At 42.6% G+C, this 15,087-nt stretch overlaps 1 protein-coding gene across 1 annotated transcript; it reads right to left on the bottom strand.

Annotated features, from left to right (window-relative positions):
- Positions 1–6: 6 nt before the first annotated feature.
- On the bottom strand, positions 7–15,031 carry LOC126388707 (CCR4-NOT transcription complex subunit 6). The gene is made up of 12 exons (XM_050041950.1): positions 14,891–15,031; positions 13,626–13,747; positions 12,302–12,488; positions 11,425–11,510; positions 11,223–11,327; positions 10,948–11,016; positions 10,621–10,778; positions 9,194–9,348; positions 4,055–4,209; positions 3,628–3,861; positions 1,364–1,566; positions 7–1,239 (listed from the first exon to the last, which is right to left on the bottom strand). The coding sequence occupies exons 2-12, from the start codon at positions 13,735–13,737 to the stop codon at positions 1,024–1,026; spliced, it is 1,680 nt and encodes a 559-aa protein (XP_049897907.1). The 5' UTR covers positions 13,738–13,747; positions 14,891–15,031; the 3' UTR covers positions 7–1,023.
- Between the last annotated feature and the right edge of the window lie 56 nt (positions 15,032–15,087).

The following is a 15,087-nucleotide window of genomic DNA, read 5'->3' as shown; positions in this document are numbered from 1 at the left end:
CCTTGCCCAAAAATGGGGGTGCGTGGGCCACATGAGCTCCTAAGCACAAGACTAGCCTAACAACTATACAAGCTGGGGTGAAAACAGTCCGCAAACAGAGTGGTAGCTGCCTTCAGTTTCTCACCACATCCTTCCTTCACATATTAACACTACACACAGCCCACGTGAAACTGGGCAACTGTAGTTCTCGGACGTCTGGTTCTCGAGGCATCTGTGGGTTTGGTAGCTAATGCACCAGGGCCGGGGTCAGAGGTGTAGACTATCTTGTAGCACCACGGGAGGCCGTGACCACGCAAAAAGGCCTCAGCACCACAGAATGACAGCAGGAAATCTCACCTCGTACGAGCTGCGCTACATCCACCTCGAGGGACGCTTAACTACAAGCTAAAAGCTGCTCTAACCCAACAACATCTGACTCGACAAATGCCTGCACCCTGGAAAGACTGAGAAAGTACGCCGGCTGCCCAGGGTACAGGGGAAAACAAGCACAAGCCAATGATGGAGGTCTGAGACTGACAAGTCTGCTGTCTTTGCTGGTTTAAGATTTATACAGGACAGACAGACAGGCAGACCATCAGCTATGGAGCTTTTCAGGTGAATGTCTTCCCCTCAGCCACTTCTCTAAGTTTCCCCCCTTGCTCTAAAACCAAACTGTGCCCCATATGACAAATCTGAATGAGCTACCATCCCCTCTAGTTTGAAGGACAGAAAGCAAAGTGGGTGGGTGGATTTGAGGAGGAAAGGGAGTCCAAAACACAAAATGATACACGGACAGGACTGAATCGAGCAGTTAAAAAAAGAACAAAAAAGAAAAACGGAGAAAGAAAAAAGAAAAATATAGAATATCTATAACATTATACGAAATCCCTGTCGGCCAGACCTCACTGTACGAATATTTTACAGGTTGTGTATTTGTCTTCCTCCTCCGGCGTGGTGGAGGGAAGAGCTGGTAGTGGGAGGGAGGAGGGTTTGAAAGGGAGAGGCTGTGGTTGCAGCCCCCCCTGGTGGTGTGGCAGGGACTCACTACCTGCGTGCAGGCAGATGGAGCCCGTTGACCTGGGGGGGCACGTTGGGCAGGAGCAGCTCCAGCTGGCCGAAGAGGGAGAAGTGGTCGGAGGGGATGTGGGGATGTGGGCAGCCGGTGACATTGTTCTCTACGAGCCAGTGGGGGTCCAGGGGCCCCAAGATACCCAGCACGTTCAGGTGAGGCTTGGAGTAGAAAATATAGTCGATGACACCCTGCGGAGAGAAGAAGAGCGGGGTCACCTCAGATGAATACATCCTTGATATCGCTTATAAACAAGCTTATATAACTACAACCACGTGCACACAATACAATTATCTGTGCTGTCAGTTTAATCACCTTGAAGTCGAAGGTGTAGTTGGTGTAAGGCATCAGGCCGTTCTCGTAGGCGCTCTTCAGCTTGAAGCCATGCGTGATCCTGCCATTGGACGTGCTGTTCTTGCCGTTGCAGTTGAATTTGGTCAGGCTGTCACTATAACGAAGCTCCTTGAAGTCCTTGTGGGTGCAGTCCACCCCACCAGTACTGAGATACTCCACTACGCCTGCACAGAGGGGAGAGATGAGAAGCTGTCATTGGAAGAGTTAGGGCTGTGACGGTATGGATTTTTTCTTACCGCCATGAAAAAGCAACACATCCATGTGTTGTCTCGCTCATTTGTGTACCCCCCCCCACAAAAAAGAAGAAATTACGTCCTCATTTATTACTGGAGTTTACGGTCCACTTATGCCATTTAGAATCAGTTGATAATGGTCGGACTCGGACACACACAAAAAAATCCCCCACGTTTAATGGACTGTCCCGTCTTTGCACCCCAAGCTGGCTTGTCTAAACTGCAAATGTCACACCAGCGTCATGCTCGTATGATGAAGATGTACATGCATCACTAAAGCAGCTGTCTTGTCTGTGAATTTCAAAGCGTCAGGCAGCAATGGAGAAGCTGAACCCTCTGCTCACTTTGCAATTTTCCTTTGATGTGAGTGAGTATTCCTTTTCTAATTTCCCATCAACACTAATGCACATGACTGCGTTGTAAGAGTAGCGTGAGCGTGTGGTTGCGTTCAGAGCAGAAGGGTGCTGGCGATCGGAGCAGAAAGGTTTACGGTGATGCCGTCTAGTGGCAGTTAATGTACAGTGTCCATGAATTAACACTGCAGCTCCTCAATACACAAGAGGTTCCCAAGTCTTGCTCCCCAGCTGCTGGGCAAAATTGAACCACTTCACCTTCAACATAGAGACTGACATGTAAAGAGAACAAAGTCACGGTGATTAAAAAGGAGCAAATCTCTCACGATAATGGACTGATGAATTAAATGCATGCAGGTGAGGTAGGTACAGCTGTTCTATCCATCTTAAGATGTCTGCACTACCACCTATTATTGGCTGCAGCTGAACTGGTATTTACAAGATTTTGAGATTAAATGTATGCAAGAAGAGGGCTTTATCCCATGCTAAGAAACTACAAAAACCATTACCACTGCAAATAATACTTGCATTATTGATTCATCTGCAGATTATTTTCTCCATTAGCTGATTGTTTGGCCCAAAAAAGTGAGAATGTAATGTTCTACCACAAAAGACTTACCTAATGTGGTGTTGGCATTTTAACCTTTAATCAACTGTAAAAAAAAAAACTGTTGCAATTATGCCAATTAATATTCTGTCCATCACCTAAATAACTGACGATCATCATGAACATTTTTTGCAATAAGGCTACAATACAGTCTTTTAAAAACAGTTGTTTGGGTACATTATTTGGGTGACACTCATTCCTTTTTTCTTGTTAAATTAACAAAGCAGCCGAGAGAGACGCAATCCTGCTCATCCTGAGAAGTCTGAGATACAGTTTTCCTCAAGAGCATCTCAACACATTCTTAGGAGACGCTAGGAAACAAACTGTCACGGTAACAGGGGTTGTGGTCTGGTGCACCAAGTCTCACGTAGAATACAGTTTGTAGATTAATGCGTAAAATGTGGAAAGAAAGTTCACAAGCGCAAGTTCCGCCTGGAAATTTTAGCTGTACGCTGTTAGCGAGCAGACCGGCGTGCCAGTCAGTCACACTATGGCGAGCAAAAATGAAAGGGCAGCGCTGGAAGACCCGCCTGCAGGGTCAGGGTCAGCTATGACAGCACCGGAGAGAGAGTTGAGTATGAGACGAAGACGGTGCGTCAATGTAGCACCACTGTTTTAGGGTCTCTGAATGGAAACACATCCAACATGCTAATGCATCATCCAGATGTGCAAATCACTGGGATAAGTACAAAAGCAACCCTTATTTTGTATTTTCAATTTCATAGCACAGCAGATGGTTTTCAGTTTAATAGCCCGTTGTGACCTGTTGCCTTTAAAGTGTTTGTTCAGTGTCTGTACAGTGTATACAGATGTGTTCCACTTGCACTAAGTCTGATCCAAATAAATGAAAGGAAACATATCTTTATGCGTTTGGGTTTTTTCCCAGCTGTGACAAACTCGCATCAAACCTGTGCACCGTTACACCACTACCCACTGTTGTAGTGTCTTTAACATATGTACAACTTCTTATATTCATACAAACTCTCTGCGGTCAGATAAAGCACAGCTCTGTTAGCCTTTTTGCCAACTTACCAGAGTCGGGCAAGGAGTTGAGGTCAGCGCACAGCACCAGTGGAATGGCATTGGTCTCACCAGAGACAGAGGCCAGCTTGAGGCTGCGTGTGGCCTTGTCCACTATGTTCTTCACTTCCGAAAGGAACATCATGGTCTGGACCAGCTTGACGTCAGAGTACTCTGGGTCCCAGTGCATGTGGGCATTAGCTACCAGGAGCAGCTGCTTCTCCATACCATGGAGTGACTTTCCAGCTATAAGGAGCAGGGGAAAAAAGTAGGGAGAAGTGATACAAAAATAAATTATGACTAATGAAATACAGCAGTATGATAACAGTTATTTATGCACCATGGGCAGCTGCAACACCAGCTTCTCAGTAAAATGCAAACAAAAGTCAATCTTATTTAGGTGCCTGGCATCTCAAAAATTAGAATAGGGTCTACTCACAGGAGGCCTCCATCATCTCTTTGCGGACCTCGAGCAGTACAGCTACCCCGATGTTGTCCTTGGTCATTACCCTGTTCAGCATAGCCTCTGAGCCCTCGGAGTTAGCCATGGCCAGCTGGTTGAACTCCACTGTGTGCTTCTGAACTGCGCTGAACCTGGAGATAAACAGAAGGAGACGAGAGGAGAGGACTTAACACAAGTTTTGCAAGCAGTGCTGGCAATAAATGAATGAAGACAAGCACATAATTTATGAGGTGCTGGAAATAGGTCCTGGATTCTAGCAGTTGCACTCCAGATTAAATCCTGAACTTCTGCATGGCAAAACAAAACATACAAACTGAGTAATGCAACCATCAGGCTTAAAATTGCTCAACAGCAACACTTTAATTATGTATTTTTTTCTCTTTTTTCCACCAAACCAACTTACAGTTTAACACAGACTAATATTATTCTCCCAAACCACTGAGATAGCTCCCCAGACGGAGTCACATTTGGTTAATTTGCCAAATCTCGATGCCTCTCAATATCAGAGCAAAAGCGACAGAGCAGCACGATTATTTGCCAATACGGGGAACAATTTCAATTTTCCTACTTGCCAATAAAATTGGGCATCTCTTTCATCTTTTCATCAAACTTTTACATAATAAATTTTCTTCATTTACTGTTTTTATGGATGTGTGGACATTCGATGAGGCTGATAGTGTCCCCGCAGCTTACTGGGGACTTATCCTGCTTCAGCAAAACAGAGATCAGTACTGCCAGCTGCTTTATGGACGAAGCTTCAACCTTCTGTGGGTTTTTAACTAATGTCAGAACCATGCTCTTGTATTTATTGCCGCCTATTTGCATTGCTTTTACTTCACCATAGGGCTGCCACTAACGATTATTATCATTGTCGACTAATCTGTCGATTATTTCTTCGATTAGTCGACTAATCATTTCATCGAAAAATGTGTTAGAACGTTGAAAAATGACAGTCTGTCTCGCCCAAACCCCAAAATTACGTCATCTAATGTCTTGTTTCATACTCACGCCAAAGGGTTTTAGTTCACTGTCACGGGAGAGTGTGTAAAGCTGCCAATATCTGAACATAAGAAGCTGCAGTAAGAGTATTTTGGGGCACTTTTATAGTACTTTTCTATGAAAAATGACTCAAACCGATTAGTCGACTACTAAAATAGTCACAGATTATTTTAATAGTCGATTAGTCGACTAATCGTGGCAGCCCTACTTCACCAACACTTAAAGCTCCAGTCTCAGAACAATACTGCTATGGACTAATCAAAACTATACAATTAGGAAAACACTAGTATCAAATTTGAAGTCTTTCACACTGAACTGAACTTCTAACAGCCAAAATACATGGTGCACGGAGATGCAATATATGACATAGGTGGGGAGATTTATTTTAACCTGCCACACAAGCCCTTTTTACAGAGATTGCACTATGGGGCCGCTACAGAGTCCCTTCTTTACACTACCTTTGCATTTTTACACTGAACCAAACAAGAAAGGAATGATGTCGCCCTCTTGTGATTTTAGATAGCATGCCAACATCCCAGCAGCAAAAGAGGCATGACGGGCGTGACATGCAACACAACAGTGGTGGCCTCTAGTGCGACATAAAATATGGGTCGACAACACTTTCCAAACAATAACAAAACATGGCAATAAGAATCATTTACAACCCTTGTCTTATGGCAGCTGATCTTGTTATTCAGTAAAAATTAGTATTGGGCAAAAATACAATTGCAATGTTCTCATGATGTATTCAGTGTAATCTTGTAGAAGATTTTTTGGGGGTAAGAAAGTTAAATAAATACAGTTGATAAAAAAAGGAGAAATTTGTTAATATGTTCACAGCAATATAAAGTAGGTATTAGAGGGAATTTATGATTTATATATATATATATTTTTTTAAACAAGACTTTTTCATGGGAACGTTTATATTACAGTTACATTACATGTTTCTTCTCTTTCATTCTGAGAAAAGTTTTTATGGTTTGTTTTCACTGAGACTACGAACAAAACAGGAAACATCAACCAACAGGGCGTGTTCTGTGAGAAGTAAAACATCATCGGGTCATCATCTGCATGACTCAATACAGCGTCAATCAGTAGCACCATCACATTACCACAATGTTGCCTTATCAGGGTTAAAAATATGCAGCGTGTCCCCTAGATGGTAAAGCGCCATCTTCACTGACATGAGTGACTACAGCATCTGCCATCACAGCCGACATCAAGACAACAGGAATGTCTGTAGTAATATCCTACATATTTGTAATTTTGGGTGTATTTTATGAACCTTAAAATACAAGGTTATTTTCTAGTGCCGCTCCCCGGAAACCCTCTGTGCCATCCTGCCATCTTTACGAGGCAACGGCAGTACACCCAGCTAGAGAGCCGGGGATGATAGCAGGTGGGTGGGCGGATGGACAGGTGTCAGATCTGTCCAGGGCACCAGAACAAACACACCAACAAGAACAAGAACCAAGAACATCCACAACACCAGTTTCACTCTCTCTGTGCCATGAGAAATACTTAAAAAAAACTAACAGGTCTCAAGTTACCCCACGTTTGTTTCAACATGAATTAGTTGTTACAATCAGTCCCTCGTATCTACATCCAGACACCTAGGGCTCCATCTGATTGGCCAAATATATACTGACATGCAGCATGTAAATGCTGGCACATGTAAATATGCTAAATCTTTTGCGATACCTTTATCGCGATTAAAGTCATTTTGATATATTGTGCAGCCCTACTACATTACCCATGATGCAACTTGTCCATCAACAGTTCAGAGATTCTACTGTGTTATGCTAGTAGTGGGTAGAGATGATGAGCAGCTACAGAGTTTAGAGGCCTGTATTTAGAGTTAGCGAGGTAACTTTAAGGTTAACCCTGGGTTTTCAGTGCGATGAAGCTGGCTCACTTTTTAGCAGGGTAAATCCCCATGGTAACTTGCGCTGAAATGCTAACCTGCTCCTGAGTGACGGGTGACAGTTTGTGTTTACAGGTAAGTAGAATAATTTTATTATTTCAGGCTTTCTATTTCCACTCCACTTTTAACACAGGGCTTCAATCAAACGGAGAGATTGTTAAGATGACTGAACACATGAAGAGGATTTTAGCTGCATTTTAATTGCGCATAGTCTATTGTACCCCAGGAGTGATATGTGACAGTGTGGCTGATTTTACACTGACTCCATCAGTGCAGCTCAGAATAACATGAGACACATGTGTTATGACAATTGATAAAAAAAGATGGAGAATAATCCAAACACTGTTAATTGGCTTCTCTGAATCGGTCAGACCTCATCAGTCATTAGGCTGATTATTTTGCCAGTCTTTACAGAAACAGTCTGGCATTTCTTTTAGGTGTTTTTATGATACATATTCAGAGAAGTTTCTTCATCATTCAACTAGGCCATATAGCAAAACATACTCTACACATATATAATAATAACAACTACATGTATTTTAAGACTTGGATTACTTTCAATATTTGGAAGTCTGCTGTCCTGCTGTCCCCGAAACAAAAACATTCTCATAGATTAATATAATCTCATGAAGCTGGCTACTACGTTAATGGTTCTGATAGTGTCGCTTGTAATTAACAACCTTGTCTCTCTTACATGAACACCCTCATGGCTGGATAGGAAAGCCCAGAGCTGACTGAGCTAGTTGATAACGAGTCTCATGATACCAGTTATCCAGACAGACAGTGTTATGGTTAGTGGAGCCAGATAACCAAAAAATATCCTTGGTAAGTTGAACTGGCTTCTTAGTACAGGCCTCAGGCGAGCTGACTTTTTTATAACTCCACACTACCAGAGTTTCATTTTCAACTCCAGGAATCACTTAAGGAAATTTATCAGACCTCACACGGCTCCCTCTGGAGCCACAAAAGGCTTTTGGGGGGGGGGGGGGGGCATTTTAGCCTTTAATTGATAGGACAGACAAGTGTGAAGGGGAGAGAGAGAGAGAGGGAGTGACATGCAGCAAAGGGCCACATGCTGGAGTTGAACCCGGGCCACTGCGGCAACAGCCTTGCACATGGGGCACCTGCTCTATCCACTAAGCCACCGACGCCCTGCCACAAAAGGCTTAATATGACTTTTTTCACATATGCAGAGGTGCTCCCAAAGACCTGTAAACAGACTTTCATGTGTGAAATCAACAGGACTCCCCTTTTATGTAAATCAAAACTAGGCACCCCCGGATTCTTTGACCGCGACTGACTTCCAGTCTAAAAGGCTTTCATGCAAAACGCCCCACTAATGCTGTGGTCTGATGTGTGCCGGATTTTGTAAGTAGCTACGGCAGACTCATAAAAGCATGACACCACTTTCATATCCTACAACAAGTATGTGCTATAATATCATTCAGTAGTCAAATCTATGTGCTATGGTATAAACGGAGCCTAATTTAAAGGCTGCAGTCAATGACAATCCCTAGTATCCAGTCAGAAAACATACTATTGGTCTAGCTGTTGTTTTCAGCTGTTAATGCAGACGACTGGTGGTTTTACAGGTTTCCAAAGCTGCATTCATGTGTGAAATCTGAGTAAACATACAGATGACCTGACACAAATCTACTGAGATGAGTAAAATGTTATTGCTGTCTGAAGGCTGCACCAAAACAGACCTTCTCATTTGCAGAATAATCAAACTGGTTAGGTAGGTCAATGGTGGTAGCTCCGCCCAGCTGATAGGCCGCTCAGCAAAACAAGACACCGTCAACAAACCGCAATAAAAACTGTAGCACAGGTTTCAGTTTATCACAGGCTGAACCAGGAGTGACAAGCTTAAAATGTAATACCTAATTTCTTTGTCAAAATTACTGCATCTGTTAAATGAAGGAAATAATCTCATAAGCTTAGTGATTGGCTGTAATTGTACCAAAATACACAGAGAGAGAGAGAAAACACCCAGGCAACATTATTAGGAGTTACCCATATCATATCCTCATTACCTTGGTTCAGACTGTCAGCAATTCTGGCATTTAAACAAAAAACAAACCCTAAAAATAAATGTTTAACTGTTAAGAAGATTAAACAAAAAATTATATATCCTACTAAGGTTAGTCAACAAGAGAGACAGCCCATAATTGCAAAAAATTACAAGTACGTACTTTTCTGTCTTGAAGAAAATTGCACAACCGTCCACGTGTTTGCGGTCCGACTCGGACATAGTCCTGGCTCGTGACTTTGGACTGAAGAACCCGTCGTATCCCTGCTCCTTCAGCTCAGGCAAGAAAAAATTGTAGTACTGCTCCGTCTCAACTTCCTGTAGTCAACAAGAAAACGGAGGTCAGGAGAGACAACAGGAAACACTGCAGGTCACGCAAGTATTAAACACCCACTCCCAAAGAGAAAAAAAACCCCTGCATTTCTAAATTAAACACTTTAATACAAGACTGAGAAAAGTAAAAGATATTGTAAGATATCTTATCATTAAAATGACATTAATTGTACAAGTTGAAGCAGGATAAACAGCTGTTAACGTCTGAAAAATAGTGCAGAAAGGAGGAGAAGCTTAACAGCAAACACAGCAAATGTTTGGGGATAATTCTGCATTGTCTGCATGCTAGTTATTAGCCCTGCTCCTTGGTATACAGACACATAAAAAATAAGACTTTTCTTGAGTCTACTTGAGTACCAAGTAGACTCCAAAATTTAGTAAACGCAATGGTACTCATTGTTCGGTAGTGCCATAGATATCGTGGATAAAATTCTTCCAGACCCAAAGGGAGCAGCATATATGCCTCAACGTAAACTATACTGCCGTTAGATGCCAAAGAAAGATGAATAATGCCTGCCACCACGAAAAAAAACATAAAAACACATGGAGGATGGTGACTAGTGCAGATGCTGTAAAAGATCCTCCTTCACTGATCGAAAAGAAGAACTGAAAGAGTCGTGTATGACAGTACTTTGCGTTCCAGGCAAACGTTCACAAAAACCTGTATGCAAATGGTCCCATTGAACTTTTCAGATGAAAAGAGGAAACACTTCCAACTTAGTAAAGCACCTCTGAGACAGATTTTCACCCTGGTAATAAATTGGATATGGAGAATCATGGAATTTCACTGATATTCTAATCAACTGTTAAATTTCTGGTATTGTGACATGCCTAAAAAGAGATGAAAACAACTCTCCAAATACCAAAACAACTGACTAAGACGACAGCACCCTCTCACCCAAAATCGGTACAAGTCAGAATGTAATCAAATTCTGCCAACAGTACAATATTCCCTTCCTAATACAAGTTGCAAAGTATTTATACCTATCCCAGGTCAATAAAAAATGGCTACACATCAGTGGTCAGTGTTAACAGTGTCAACACTGGACACTGGGACTTTGGACAGTGCTTGACAAAGGGAGCATTTACTGGGCTGCATGACATTCTACAGGTGCTGCTTAACTTAATGCGTGGCCAAAAACAACCCGCTATCACCAAACAAAACTTAAACTTGTTGGATCTACATAGATGTACAAAAGAAATGTTAAGTCAATATCTGTGAAAACCTAAACACATGCTTTGACATCCATCACTCACCTGCAAACTGATGATGTCTGCATTGCAGCCCATTATCTCCTGCATGATGGATTTCTTCCTGTACTCCCAATTTAGAGCCCATGAGGGGCAGTAGCCGTATAGCTGTCTTGTGGCGTACTTATCACACAGCACATTGTAGCACATCACGGAGAACAGTGCTGAGGGGAGAAACAGACAAAAGAGCAAATTTTAAGCTTGAGAAGCTGAGGGGTTTTTGGTAGGGATATTTGCACACTTGCTTAACTACTATATTTACGGAACAGCTTCTTTTATAAAGAATAGTATGTGCATTTGTTCACTGTCATGTTTCATGTTTGCAGTCCTTACCTGAGGCCCGTGTTCGGTCTGGTTCCTGGAGTGAGATCCATGACCGGGCTGGGGGCTGCTCTGTCGGTACTGAAGAGAGGAAGAAAAGGGTTCGATATGGGTGACGACGTAAACACAAATGCCAAACAATGACTTCAACAAAGTTAAGGGCACATAAGCTGTTGGGTTCCCCATCTCTATCTACAAATGAACCTGTCTTCTGGGGAAATAAAAACAACTGGCAATATGAAACTCCTGTTCCAGCCTCAAAACTGCCAGTGAGAGGGGGGACTCACTGCGCTTGATAGCCCCTGCCAGATTGTCTAACAAGTAGTTGAGCAGTCTCCGCGTGCCATCAGGTTCCTGGTAGAGGCTCATAATTTCTTGTGCAAGTGGGTTTCCTGGCGAAGGAAAAGCAAAGCGGGTTGAATCACTGCTAAGACAGCGACGGGATTTCAAGGCTAGAATGGCTACAAAAAACACTGATGAGCCACTCACCTTTCAACCCCAGTGTTTGTAACTGAAACAGTTTCCCCAATTCAAATGGCAGAACCCGCAACTGGTTGTTATTTAAAAGCAGTTCCCTGTGGAGGACATGGGGAAATTGGATCATTAGACACCAGCCCTCCTGAAAAACAACCGTCTTCATTACCTTTCAAAAACAACTGTTGCCTCCAACTTAAGGTTCTTGTAAATGTGAACTTAATGTGGAAAAAGGCCTGTCATGATAATTACTTTCTGACTTACTGAGGTCAGCAAAAATGATCAAGACCATGTCCATGTATCGAACGATATTACACTTGTGTTTACATACATCTTTGTTTACCTAAGAATGTCACCAATGACTCTCTGTGGCCCTGTGCCAAATGTTTAATATCTATTTAAGTGCAATTTTTGTCGACAAAGCCCATGAGTCCATTTTATTTACTGTTTTGGTTGTGTGGTTCTATTTTCAATTCATGGTGTTTTATTTAAGGATATTTCAATTTTTTTTTTTTTTTACTTCTATTTTCGATGTGTGAATATTCCTAAGAATTAAAAGGTCATTACTCTTTGACAGGGTGTACCTGCATTATAATTCTATTATGTTATCATTCCAGTGACATAAAATGGTTTTAAAATGACAGTATCATTCATCGCAATTAGTTCTGGGACAATATATCGCCCCCCAAAAGCAGTTATCGTGACAGGCCTATGTGGAAGAACATTGGGAGACATCCAATCAATCTATGATCAGCTGAAACAAATAACCATGATGAGTAGCGCCAGTGTGTAGCATGTGTGAGAGGAAAAAAAACAGATTCAATATCAACCCTGAGACAGCTACTCTTTCCACTGTGCCCAAATTAGGGGGCAAATGCAAAGCCTGGCTCACCTGAGAGACACCATGTTGCCGAGCTCTGCCGGCAGGCTCCTGATCTTATTGGATGAGAGATCCAGGTACACCAGATTGTGTAGTTTGGCAATGTCTGGCGGGATGCGTGACAGTGAGTTGTCACTGAGGTGCAGGGCAGTGAGGTGGGTGAGAGACCACAGGGCTGTGCTGAGACTCCTTACTCGGCCTGCAGTAACATTAGGAAAAAGAAACAGAGTAGAGTTAAGCCCCAGTATCAAACTACTACCATCCTCGCAACAAAGGAAAAAACATTGAGCAAATGTTTCCCATTGTTATGAATGGGTAAACATAGATGTACTGATTTCACAAGAAACATTTAATGCTTGAGCATAATAGACCCGTTTCCACCGCAGGAACTTTGGGGTAAATTTACGGGGCTGGGGCCGTTGGTGCGTGTCTCCACCGCAGGAACCACCCCCGAAGGACAGAGTTCCGGAACTTTTACAGGGGCTAAACCAGTCCCTGCCTCGGAGTAGGTACTCAGAACTGCCCCGAAAGACTCCTGGCTGGGGCTTGGGGATTACTTGGTGCTGATTGGATATACTCAAGGAGAAATGTGACGACAACAGAAAGCAACAAAATAGCCGGCATTTTTCAAACTCAGCAGACGAGAAGTCGCATTTTTAAAAAGGAGTCGTAAGAGTCGCCCCGGTCAAAATGGTTGCGCAACAATTACGTCACATCCAGAGCCATCCTCCTACTCTGCCCTCTCAGTGGAGCCGAGCAAGAGGACGTTCCTGTAAAGTTCCTGCCCCCCAAATAGTACCAGGAACTTCTTCAGTGGAAACTGGCCTAACAACAGGACTGCATTTGTATCCCCAAATACCAAATAGACAAAATCATATTAAGACCGTCGATTACAACCACCATGTTGCAGCTGCAGGGGAATTTTTTTTTCCCCACTGTGACCTATTTTAAACCTAGCAAAAATCAGGTTGGGATTAAAGAAATCTGAGGACGTCACCTTGGGCTCTGCAAAACTCTGATGAACATTTGACATTATTTTCTGACAATTTTATGGGCCAGGCGGTTAATCAAGAAAATAATTGGCAGATTAACTAAATAATCCTCAGCTGCAGCCCGGACTGACAAGTGAGGAGCTACATTGGTGAACCCATGTCTTATCTGAACAGTGACGAACTACCTGTGCTCAACAGTGATGAGATGAAAAGGCAGACCCACAACGACTGCGTGTTCATGTCAGAGAAACAGTCCAGTAAGGTTACACATTATGGCAACATCATGGGTGAATTTAACACAGCAAACTAAACTATAAAACTAGAAACTCCCTGAAAAGACTCACCGCTGATTTCCAGCTCAGCCCAGTATGACTTCTTCCCGTTGGCTGCCTCCTCGCTGGACATAATTGTGTACATCCGCCTGGGATCCGGCGGGTCATATTTTTCCTTGGGCATTCCTATAACACTGCAGAAATAATTTGGATTTGTAAGTATCATTCATGAACAGAATCACAAGAACACCCAACATGCTATCAATTGCAAATCAATTAAGTAATTAAGTCCTGAGACTAAAGCTGGAATACTGTGGATTAGGTCAGATGTAGTGTAGGACTCTAGCTCATCAGGTAGGTTGATGGTAATCATATTTGCACTCTGATAATTTAACAAGGTACAACATGTACACGTATGCACAGGATATTAAATGTAACCTTTGCCAATCACAAAGAACAAGTTTTTGATCAAGATTTGGTTAAAGTCATGATATGTTCCTAGAAGTCTTTTATAATACAGTATAATTGACATTAAATTGTTTCCTATGAGGGCTGAGATTTCACTGGAGTTACATAATAATCAACATTAAAATCAACAGCGAAGTGCAATAGCTTTCCTGCTGAACTTAGCAAACTCTGGTGTACATTGTGTAAAGCTTTAATTGGTATAAGAGCTTTAAGAAACAGCGTTTTAAAAAAGGAGTAAAAATAGCTAACACTAGCTAAGATTAGCCGTTTTTTCCTCTCGTTGTCGCTAACTGATTAGCCTAGCTTAACCTAAATAGGTAGCTATCAAACTATACATAACAAACGCTAAATAGCTAAAGCTAGCTCGTTTGCTAACTAGCGAGATGGGCAACGGACAAGCGAAGTTAGTGAAATTGAGCAATTTGTTGGCCGACTTCAACGCTTTGCCCGAGTGGGTTAGCTAATGAGAAACAAAATGATATTAACAGATACTGCTCAATTGTTGTTTACATAATAGCAAAGCACTGACTTGCGCATTAACACTAGGCCACGAAGCAGCGCGTTGGTTAGCTGCTGCTAGCTTAGCCTCCAGTAGCCAGAGTCACCATCGTTGAGATAAACTGCGAGTAAACGAGCCCACAACGCTACACAATGCTGGGTTTGCGAGCAATTGTGAGAGCTGTTTAGCTTAGCTCGAGTTAGCTTGCTAGCTACAAGCTAACAGATCCCAATTATTCGGAGCTGACCCGACTTCCGATACAAATAAGACCTACTTTGGAGAACAACCACATCGCCTCCAATGTCTAAATAAGATTGAGGAGAACAGAGTGAAGACAGCTCAGGTCTAATAGGAAGGATTTCTTTATTACCTGCAAGAGCATACCAAATCGCGAGGACGACTGCGTGTTCTCTTTTGTTTTCTAGCTACTTCTCACCCGTTTCCGCTGCTATATCATGGCGACTGTAAGGATTTTTTTTTCTCTGCCGATAACAGCGCTTGATCCTATTGGTCAGCGTGCAGACGGTCCAACCAGCTGTTGAACCAGAGTAAATAAAATCCTTAAGT

This window comes from Epinephelus moara, chromosome 4, assembly GCF_006386435.1.
Source record: "Epinephelus moara isolate mb chromosome 4, YSFRI_EMoa_1.0, whole genome shotgun sequence".
NCBI lineage: Eukaryota > Metazoa > Chordata > Actinopteri > Perciformes > Serranidae > Epinephelus > Epinephelus moara.
This window is presented reverse-complemented; position numbering and strand designations above follow the sequence as displayed.